An 11,499-nucleotide genomic window follows, 5' to 3' on the forward strand; every position below is an offset into this window, starting at 1 on the left:
GATGCTGGAGGTCAGAGCTGAAAATGTGTTGCTGGAAAAGCGCAGCAGGTCAGGCAGCATCCAAGGAGCAGGAGAATCGATGTGATTCCTGAAGAAGGGCTTATGCCTGAAACGTCGATTCTCCTGCTCCTGGGATGCTGCCTGACCTGCTGCGCTTTTCCAGCAACACATTTTCAGCACCATCTCCTTGTTATCAAGATTATCAATTTTTATGACATTTGCAAAATTACTAAGTATACTTTCTACATTCACATCCATGTTATTAATGTACATAACAAACAGCAAGGGTCCCAGCACCAAACTCTGTGGTACATAACCCTCCACCATTACCCTTTGCCTCCTATTTGTAAGCTAATTTTGGATTCAGTTTGCCAATTTGCCTTGGATCCCATTGGCTCTTACCTTTGGGATCAGCCTTCCATGTGGGACCTTGTCAAAAGCCTTACTCAGACTATGTAAACCATATCAACTACATACCCTCATCATCTTATTTAGTCACCTTTTCCAAAAAGTCAATTTGTCAGACTGGATCTCCCTCTAACAAATCTGTACTGACTATACCTGATTGATTCCTGCCTTTCCAAGTATTGATTAATCCTGTCCTCCAGAATGTTTTCCCATAATTCCCACTGATGTCAGACTCACAGGTCTGTACCCACCTGGCCTATCCCTGCTGCTCTCCTTGAACAAAGGGACCACATTAGCTATCCTCCAGTCATCCAGCACTTCACCTGTGGCCAGTGAAATATTAAAACATTCTGCCAGGACCCCAGCAATCTCCTCCCTTGCCTCCCATAGCAGCCTGGGATACATCCCATCCAGCCCTGGGGATTGGTGGGATGCCTGTTAAAATGTCAAATAACTCCTTCTTATTATTCTTAACGCATTCTAGAACCTTAACATCCCAACTGAAAACCCCAGCTTCTTTTCTCCTCTGTGAATACAGAAGCTGTTTACTGAAAAACAATGTCTCCTTTTGCTCTTTAAGGTGGTGTGGACGAGGGATGTCTCTGCTCCACCAATATCTGCCTAATCTTCCAGACTGGTTATTACTACTTATACCCTTTCAACATTGAGTACAGTCTGTTCGCCTCCACCATGCTTGGTGTGATGTGGAAGAACGTGGGCAGATCGATCGGGGAACAGGAGCATCCAGCCCATCACCAACTCCATTTCCATGGCCTCTTGCTAGGCCCAAGCCTTGGGACTGCTGAGATCCTGATTGGTCTGGCAATCTTCATTCTCTACGAGGTGGAAATGACGGATGAAGGAGGAGAGAGCTGGGCTCTGACTGCCTACTACCTCTTTAACATTGTGGCTCTTGCTCTGACCACCATCGTTGCCTTGGTGGGCTGTTGCGTGCACCGGTTTGACCGAAGGGGCAGTAACAGTGACAAGAGCCCAGCCAGGCATCTGGACTTGGCACTCTTGCTTTGGGCAGCGTTGGGCCAGTTTCTGATCTCCTACTTCAGCCTGGTGGCGATTGTATCCATTCAACCCTTCGAGCTACTGAGTGCCCTGAACCTGCTCTTCTCTGTCCTCACCATCTCCCAACACATTCTGCAGAACGCCTTCATCACCGAAGGTTTAAGTAGGAAACCATTTGCGGAGGGGAGTCACCCTGATGTCAGGAATTCTAACAGTGAGGGTCTTGCCATTGTGAATAGTACCCATTGCCTCACTGGGGATGCCATAGAATTTTGCATCCAGAATCCCCTTTCCCAAACTAGCTCCAACCCAACCGGAATCACCGTTCAGCAGGAAACTGGTTCAAGCCATCTGGAGAGTACATCCCAAACTCAGGAAGATCAGCTCTCTGTCCCTGCCAACAGGCTCAGCTCCAAACGACGGATCCTGAAGGAGGTGTCTGCATTTTTACTCTTGTCCAATGTAATTGTAAGTTTGAGTGCTTGAGCTTTTTATAACATCAAGAGAACCAATGACTTTGCTTCCAAAGTGTGGTCACTGTCATAGAGCTGACAGGCTAAGAGTTAGCAACATCTTATAAGTGATTATTGAGATGAGTGACTTGGTCAATTTGTTTTTGGTGGGGGTGTCTCTGAAGCACAACTACCTGAATGAAATGTTTGAGCCCTTTCCAGTGATTGGCACTGTCTCCTCCTTTTCAACATAGATTTAGAGGAACACAAGGCCAGGGAGAGGCCAGTCAGCCCTTCCAGCCTATTCGCAATTTAACAAGGTCAGGACTGATCCAACTCCTGAATCTTTGGTCCAATATGCCTTACCCAAATAAGATCAATCAGCCTTGGATGTGATGTTTTCTGTAGACCCTTAGTAGCTTTGTTAGGGAAGGGAGTTCTAGTTACTGAAGGACGGGAAAGGACGGGAAGGTCAGGAAAGGTAGAGGGATGGCTTTGTTCATTAATGATGGGATGAGCACTGTAGAAATAGATGACCTAAACTCTGGAAAACAGGAAGTGTTTGGTTAGAAATGATACATCAAAGTTGTGATGTGCACTCCTCTTCACAGGAAGTACATTTGTATGATGGATGGGAAGACCGTATCTTTTGATTTTTTCGTGTTCATGCTTGTGACCTGAAATGGGCAAAGATATGTTTTAAAAACCAGGAATTATGGGAGAGGTTGCTGCAGCTTTTAAAAGCAAGTTAGTGGAACTCATTGTGAGTGGTGTTTACACTGCCGCTTTGTTGAAGTAGTGGGCGCGGTTGGTTGCAAACAGGCTGGCACTGAGTGTGCGTGCAAAGTGAGATTTGGCTGACGTTAGCAGCTGACTCGGTTGTGGAGGTGTGACTAGCTGTGGATGACAATAACTGCCTGCTAACAGGGATACGATTGGCTCCTGGCTTCCTGACCAACCTGTTCATCTGCATGATATGACCAGAAGTGTTTGGACATCCAGAAGGGGAGGTGGCATGTCTCTCTGAAGTAGAAAATACCCAAAGGGGCTGAAGAAAGCCAATTTATTTTCTCTCACCAGTTACTATCAGCTGCTGCTTTTAACCAATAAGTCAGAGACTTGATAAGTTGTGAACCAGTTGCTCTGTGCCTCCTCCATCAAGTGAAAATCCTAGGATAGGGAATATTGAGGAGCACTTTCCTGACAATCCAAAAGGATCAACTAAGTGACCCCTATCAACAGGGACCATTAAACTGCCTTCTCCCGGCTTTTCTCCCGACAACCATAACACCAATGCCTTGTCATCTATATCGGTCTGAATACATGGATAGGACAGTGAGTATATGAAGTAGTTACAGTTTTAACCAGTAGCTATACATTAACTGTTCATAATAATTTACCTGTAGAGTCTTAGAGTCATAGAGCTGTACAGCATGGAAATAGACCTTTCGATCCAACTCCTCTGTGCCAACCAGTTTTCCAAACCATATCTGGTCCCATTTACAAACATATCCCTCTAAACCCTTCCTATTCGTAAACCATCCATATGTCTTTTAAATGGTGTAATTGTACCAGCCTCCATCACTTATTCTGGCAGATCATTTCATACATGCACCACCCTCTGCGTGAAAACGTTGCTCCTGCAGTCCCTTTTAAACCTTTTCCCTCTCACCTTAACCCTATGCCCTTTAGCTTTGGACTCTGCTACCCTGGGGAAAAGATCTTGGTTATTCATCCTCTCCATGCCCCTTATGATTGTATAAATCTCTATCAGGTCAACCCTCAGCCTCTGACACTCCAGAGAAATCAGCCCCAGCCTATTCAGCCTCTCTCTTTAGCTCAAACCCTGGCAACATTCTTGTAAATCTTTTCTGAACCCTTTCAAACTTCACAACATACTTCCTATTGCAGGGAGACCAGAACTGAACGCAGTATTCCAAAGGCGGCCGAACCAATATCCTGTATGGCTGCAACACAATGCACCAACCAATAAAGACAAGCATACCAATTGCCTTCTTCACTGTCCTGCCTACCTGCGACTTTACTTTCAAGGAGCTAAGAAACTGAACTCTAAGGTCTCTATTATGCAACAACACACAATTACCGTCCCATCAGTCTACTCTCAAACATCACTAAAATGAAGATATCATCAACAGTGCTATCAAGCAGCACCTGCTCAGCAATAACCTGCTCAGTGATGTCCGGTTTGGGTTCCACCAGGGTCACGCAGCTCCTTGACCCCATTACAGCCTCTGTTCAAACATGGTCAGTGCAGCTGAATTCCAGAGGGGAGAGGAGAGGGACAGCCCTATATTCGACCGAGTGTGGCATCAAGGAGCCCTAGCAAAGCTGGAATCAATGGGGATCCAGAGGGCAAACTCTCCACTGGTTAGAGTCAGACCTGACAAATAGGAAGATGGTCATTGTTGTTGGAGGTCAGTCATCTCAGCTCCAGGACATCTCTGCAGGAGTTCCTCAGGGTGGTGTCTTAGGCCCAACCATCTTCAGCTGCTTCTTCAATGACCTTCCCTCCATTGTAAGATCAGAAGTGAGGATGTTCACTGATGATTGCACAATGTTCAGCACCAGTCATGACTCCTCAGTCCATGTCAAGTGGCAAAAAACATTTGCGCCACACAAATGCCAGGCTATGACCATCACCAATAACAGACAATCTAACCACCACCACTTGACATTCAATGGTGCTACCATCATTTAACCCCCCCCCACCCCCTCCCACCACCATATCAATATTTAGGATCAGGAACTCAACTGGGCTCACCACATAAATGCAGTGGCTACAAGGACACTTCTGAGGTAAGGAGTACTGAGGCAAATAACTCACCTCCTCACTCCCCAAAGCCTGTCCACATCTTGACAAGGCACAAGTCAGGAATGTGATGGAATACTCCACATTTGCCTGGATGAGTACAGCCTCAACAACACTGGTTAGCACTGCTGCCTCACAGCGCCAGAGGCCCGGGTTGGATTCCAGCCTCAGGTGACTGTCTGTGTGGAGTTTGCACATTCTCCTCGCGTCTGTGTAGGTTGCCTCCGGGTGCTCCAGTTTCCTCCCACAATCCATGGATGTGCAGGTTAGGTGAGTTGGCCATGCTAAATTGCCCATAGTGTTCAGGGATGTGTAGGTTATATGCATTAGTTAGGGGAATGGGTCTTGGTGGGATGGTCTTCGGAGGGTCGGTGTGGACTTGTTAGGCTGAATGGCCTGTTTCCACAGTGTACTAATTCTATTGGATAATACCATCTATGACAAAGCAGCCTGCTTGATTGGCACTATATCCTCAAGCATCCACTCCCTCCATCTCTGATGCTCAGTAGCAGCAGTGGGTACTGTCTCTAAGATGCATCGCAGAACTTCACCAAAGATCTTCAGCCAGCACCTTTCAAACCCACAACCACTTCCATCTAGAAGGACAGGGCGGCAGGCATGTAGAAACACCATCACATTTGAGTTCCCCTTCAAGCCATTCACAATCCTGACTTGGAAATATGTTGGTGTTCCTTCACTGTCACTGGGTCAAAATTCTGGAATTCCCTCCCTAATGGCATTGTGGGTCAACCCACAGCAGGTCGACGTAGCGGTTCAAGAAGGCAGCTCACCACCACTTTCTCAAGGGCAACTAGGGGCGGGGTAATAAATGCTGGCCAGCGATGCTCACATCCCACAAAATGAATTTAAAAACTCCCCAGGACCTTACCATTAAGTGTATAGGTCCTGCCCTGATTTGCCTTTCCAAAATGCAGCACTTCACATTTATCTAAGTTAAACTCCATCTGCCTTTCCTCAGCCCATTGGCCCATCTCATCAAGATTCCATTGTACTTTGAGATAAAATTCTTGATTGTCCACTACACCTCCAATTTTGGTGTCATCTGCAAACTTACTAATGTACCTCTTATGTTCGGATCCAAATCATTTATGTAAATGACAAAAAGTAGAGGACCCAGCACCGATTCTTGTGGCACTCCACTGGTCACAGGCCTCCAGTCTGAAAAACAACCCTCTACCACCACCCTCTGTCTTCTACCTTTGAGCCAGTTCTGTATCTAAATGACTAGTTCTCCCTGTGTTCCATGAGATCTAATCTTGCTAATCAGTCTGTCATAAGGAACCTTGTTGAATGCCTAACTGAAGTCCATAAAGATCATGTCCACTGCTCTGTCTCCATCAATGCTTTTCATTACTGTAGCTAGAATCTATTTATTTGTCATAGTTCCTGGTTCATACAGAAACCAGGTCCATACAGTCTGTCAACCTGAGTCTATCTGTCAGGTGCAATAGGGACTTTATGCACATTGATATAAAATTGTAACTCTTGTGAAGACTCTGTGGTTAGTGAGACTTGATTTCCAGCATGTTACCCCAGTGAGGGATGGCATGGGGTATAAAGGAAGAAATTATGGGAGCTTATCAGAAAGATATAGCAATAATCAGGGGATTTTAATTTCTGAGAACATCCCATTCTGGGACTGACCCGTGAGCAAGCTGCACTCCAGCTGATATTGTATAATGGGATAGAATTAATTAATGATCTCACAGAGAAGGTGCCTCTCGGTAGAAGGAGTGATAACACAATTACAATTTTGCTTTGAGGGAGAGAAGAGTGGGTCCAAGATGAGTATGTTAAACCTAAATAAGGGTTATTCCTAAGGCATGAAAGCAAAACTAACAAAATGAAATGTTCTAAAGAATAATTCAATAGAGATACAGAGGCCTATTTTAAAGGGATTGTTCAGAAATACAGAATAAATACATTCCAACAAGTAAAGACAATTCAAAGGAAAACATCCACCATCTGTGGTGGAAAGGTTAAAAGTAATTTGAAACTTAAAGTAAAAGCTTAGAATCATGAAAAGACAGATGGCAGGTCAGAAACTCGACCGAATAGAAAGAACTTTGTCACTGGAGCGTGGGCGACTCAGAGGTGACCTTAGAGAAGTTTATAAAATAATGAGGCATGTAGATAGAGTTCATGGTGGCTGTCTTTCCCCAAGAGTGGGGGATTTCATGACAAGGGGGCACATTTTTAAAGTGTGAGGGCAGAGATTTTAAAAAGACCATGAGGAGCAAATTTTTAACACAGAGGGAAGTTCACATCCATTGAACCTCCTGAGGAAGTGGTGGATCTGGGTACAATTAGAACATTTAAAGGCCATTTGGATAAGCACATGAATAGTGAAGGGTTGGAGGGATATGGGCCAGGAGCGGGCAGGGTGAGACTAGTTTAGTTTTTGATTATGTTCAGCACAGACTGGTTGGAAGGGTCTGTTTCTATGCTGTATGGCTCTATGACCCGATAACAGCAAAAATGACAATAGGGAAGAATTAGAATACAAGAGAAAGTCAGTTAGAAATATAATAAGAGATGGTCAGAGTTTCTACAAATATTTGAAATGCAAGGGGAGAAAATTTCCCAGCCCCTGAATGATATCAGTCATGGCAAGGAATTTTGAAAAATCAGGCAAGATGTTCAACGAGGACCTCCTCAATGTCAAGAGCAAAGAATCCCAATTTCCAAATACGTGTTGGATATAGAGATGGAATTCTCACTGGTGAGTGGCGAGATGCTGAGTAACATGGATTATTATTTGTTAACAGCTTAATAAACCATACCTCATTAACCTGCAGCCTCCCATTCCATCACCTGCCACATAGGAAGCTTGCTTAGAATCCCCAAGATCAAAGACTCCAGGTTGCCACTTGCTTCTCAGGTCGCCATCTTGGACATCAAGACCAACGTCTCAGGGTCTGTTCCATGAGCAGGGTTCGCACATGCATACTCCATGTCCATGGACACTGGCATCCACCATGTGCCAGCCTCACTGCACCAACATGGCACTGATCCATTTACAGTCTATATCTGCAAGGCCATGCTACACTTTGCATTGCACTAGCACCTCTCACTGTAATGCAGCAGCAAGCCCAGAATGGCAGTAACCTCCAGCAGAACCTGAGCAGCCTCAACATGAAGGGGTCACAGCTGAAGGGCCCCTCAGGAAGTGCTGGAAGCACAGGAGGGCTAAAGACTTTTGTCCTCAGGGCTATTTCCTTCTGCTGAGCGAGGGACAATGTCAGCGCTGGCTGTGGATGTCCCAGGATTCAGTGACTGAGTTGTGCTGATGCCGCAAACCACGAAATGGATGGCCATTCTATCCCTGTTGCTGTTGGACTGTTATGTGACTGGCTCATTCCGGGGAGCCACTGGGGGAGCCCCTCTGGGATCTCTCAATAGACCACCCACAAATGTATCAAGATTGTGAGCCATTTATGCCAGATCACTTCATCTCGTTTCCCCAGTGACGGGGTCAGTTCTGAGGCCCAGACGATAAGGTTCAGAAACGTAGCTGCCTGCCCCCACCTGCAGGGGGCAATGGACTGGACATATCTCACTGAGAGGGCCAAAGTAGCTGAGTTCATCCATCAATGAGCAACAAATCTGTGATCATCTCTCCAACCCATTCCAGGTCTCTGTCAGATTCTATGCAAGCCACCATGAGGTCTATATACTTTAAAACTCTCATGTTCCTGCTGTGTTTATGGGACCAGGATGGTTACTGGAAAAACTCTGTGATTGTAGCTAATGACTCCATTACACAGAAACCCACCATGGAACTCGATGAAAAAGACACAAACTGATTTGTGAGGTAACACGATAAGGTATTGATCACTTTGGACAGTGAGTCTGGGGAGTTATTCATGGAAAATCAGGAAATGGCTGATGAATTGAAGATGTATTATTTGACAGTCATCACTATTGCCTGCAGTTCTGGTCACCATGCTATGGGAAGGATGCAGAAACTTCAGAGAGGATTTAACCAGGATATTGCCAGGATTAGAGGGGTTGGACAAACTTGGATTGTTTACACTTGAGTGCTGGAGGGATGACCTGTTAGATGTATAAAAAAATTATGAGAAGGTGGAGTATTTTTCCCAGAGTGGAAATGTTAAATATTAGGGGGCATAGGTTTAAGGTGAGAGGGGAAAGTTCAAAGGAGATGTGTGAGGTAAGGTTTTTTTGCAGAGAAGATGATAGGTGGCTGGAATGTGCTTGCAGGGGGGCTGGTTAGAAGCAGACGCGATAGCAATGTCAGCAGAGACATAAACAGACAGAGAATACAGGGATATGGACCATGTAGAGGCAAATGGGATTAGATTAGAATAACATCATGGTCGGCACAGGTACGGTGGGCTAAAGGGTCGGCTGTACTCTTCTGTAGCATTCCAGAAGCAGCAATAAATCAGGAAATGAAAGTGAGGGAGCAACAAGTTCACAATGACCAGAGAAGGTACAGTGTAAATTACTGGAGCTGCCAAGTGCCTGTGTCTGATGGATCTCTCCGGTCTTTTAAGATGAAGCTCCTGAGACTGTTGATGCAGAAAATATTAAATTCGATTGAAGGTAGCAAATGGAAGTTATTCATATAAAAAGGGAAGGAGACAGAAAGCAGGAAGCTCCAGGCCAGTTAGCTTAATGTCCGTCATAGGGAAACACTTGAAGCTAATATACAAGACTACACCGAAACACTCGAGTAAATCTGGCAGAGTCATCATGGTTGTGTCAAAGGAAAATTACATTTAACTGGTTTATTGGAGTCCTTTGACAAAGAAACTTGTGTTGTTGATAAACAGGGATTAGCCGATATCTTGCATTTAGAATTCCAGAAGGCATTCCATAAGGTATTACATCAGAGGTTATTAGAGAAATTAAAAGGTTATGTGTAATATATTAGCATGGACAAAAGATTGGCCGGCTAACAGGAAGCAGAGAGTGGGAATAAATGGGTCTTTTTCAGATGAGTGAGCTATGAAGAGTGGCGTGGCACAGATACTGGTGCTGGGGCCTGAACTCTTTACAATTTACAGGAATGATGAGGTAATTGAAGGTATGGAGTTGTGTGTGCTGATGACACCAAGAACGGTTGGAAACTGTGTAGTGAAGAGGACTGAAGGAACCTGCAAACGGATGTGGATAGGTTCGTGAGTGGGCAAAGATCTGGCAAATGGAGTACCACATGGGTATCTGGGAAATATGGCAGAAAGAATGGAAAAAGAAGCATATTATCTAAATGGTGAGAGGTTAAAAGACCATAAAGTTCTGAGATTCAAACAGGTTTATCCTGGTGCATGAATCACAGGAGGTTCATGTGCAGGTACATCAAGGCTCATAGAATGTTGTGGTTAATGAGAGGGGAATGGGATGAGGAGTAGGGAGGATATGCTTCAGTTATGCAGGGTGTTAGTGAGACTGTGTCTGGAATCCTGTGTACAGCATTGGTCAGTGTACGTACTGAGGGATGTTAATGCGTTGGAAATAGTTCAGAGAAGGTTTATTAGACAAATACGCGCAGAAAGGTTGAAGTGACTACTCTTGTATCTGCTGCAAGTTGGAAGAGTTAGATGTGACAGGTGGATGTGGAGAGGAGGTTTGCTCTTCTGGGAGGATCTAGAACTAGGAGTCACCTATTAAAAAAACCAGGGACTACCCATTTACAATCGAGATTAGGCAGAGGGTCATGAATCTTTTGAACTCTTTCCTGTGTCCTTGATATTTGTAAGATAGAGGTGGAATAGATCTTGATACACAAGGAGCTGAAAGGTTCTCAGGGAAAATGGGAATGTGAATTAAGGTTCCAATCAGATCAGCCATGCTCATATTGAATAGCAGAGTGGGGTCAAGGGGCTCAATGGCCTCCTCTCATTCCTGGTTTGCATGTATTTTCAACATGGCCTCATCCCTCCATGTCTCTCTAATATCTTCCAAGGTCTCTGCAGCATTTGAAATCTGGAACCTCTAATCCATTTCCCACTTCCCTCACCCCTCTACCAGCAAACCTTCCTTCAACTCTCAGAGTTCCGGAGCTGTGGAATTCCGTCCCTAAACCTCTCTGCTTCACTCCCTCTCTCTGATTCCCTTCAGCACCCTCTCTGGTCAAACTTGAAATCACTCTGGTATCCTTCAGTGGCTCACTGTCTCTGTGCATCTGATTGGCTCTTTGGGACGTTTTATGATTTTGAAAAGGCTTTATCAATGCAAGTTGTTTCCTGAAGGAAATCCATTAATTTGAGTTTTATCTGCAGTAACGTAAGGATGCAGGTTACAATGGGTTAGAAAGAGAGAGAGAGAGAGAGAGAGAGAGGTTGACGAGGGGGCTGACTGTCCTTGACTTCTTTATCTGAGGTTTAGCAGGATTTTGAAATTTTGACTTTCTCTCCTTAGTTCTGGATCATGCCGGCTTTTGGGGCTCGACCGCATTTTGCTAACGGTCTTGAAGAAAGTTTTTACGGCTTCCAAATCTGGGCAACTGTAGTCAATATTGGCCTTCCTTTGGGAATATTCTACAGGATGCACTCAGCTGCCTGCCTACTCGAGGTCTACCTCATATCCTAAAACAGATACCAGACCATGTTCAGCTCACCCTCTAACCCGGCGCCAAACCACAGGCAGTTGGAAAAACCATGACTCAGCAACCTCGAAAATAGAAGCAGGCCATTCGGCCCTTTGAGCCTGGTCTGCCACTCAGTAAGACCATGGCTGATGAACCAACTCACTGTTCCCGCTCTCTCCCCACTCTCTTCTGTCCCTTCAGCCCAAACAGTT

General features: G+C 45.1%; 1 protein-coding gene across 1 annotated transcript in view; it reads left to right on the forward strand.

Annotated features, from left to right (window-relative positions):
• Positions 1-11,289, forward strand: part of otop2 (otopetrin 2) — a 72,826-nt gene extending 61,537 nt beyond the window's left edge. The window contains exons 6-7 of the mRNA XM_072558082.1: positions 989-1,896; positions 11,119-11,289. Coding sequence (XP_072414183.1) covers positions 989-1,896; positions 11,119-11,289 — 1,079 coding nt within the window. The remainder of the gene's footprint in view (positions 1-988; positions 1,897-11,118) is intronic.
• The last annotated feature ends 210 nt before the right edge of the window (positions 11,290-11,499 follow it).

This window comes from Chiloscyllium punctatum, chromosome 39, assembly GCF_047496795.1.
Source record: "Chiloscyllium punctatum isolate Juve2018m chromosome 39, sChiPun1.3, whole genome shotgun sequence".
In the NCBI taxonomy this organism is placed as follows: domain Eukaryota; kingdom Metazoa; phylum Chordata; class Chondrichthyes; order Orectolobiformes; family Hemiscylliidae; genus Chiloscyllium; species Chiloscyllium punctatum.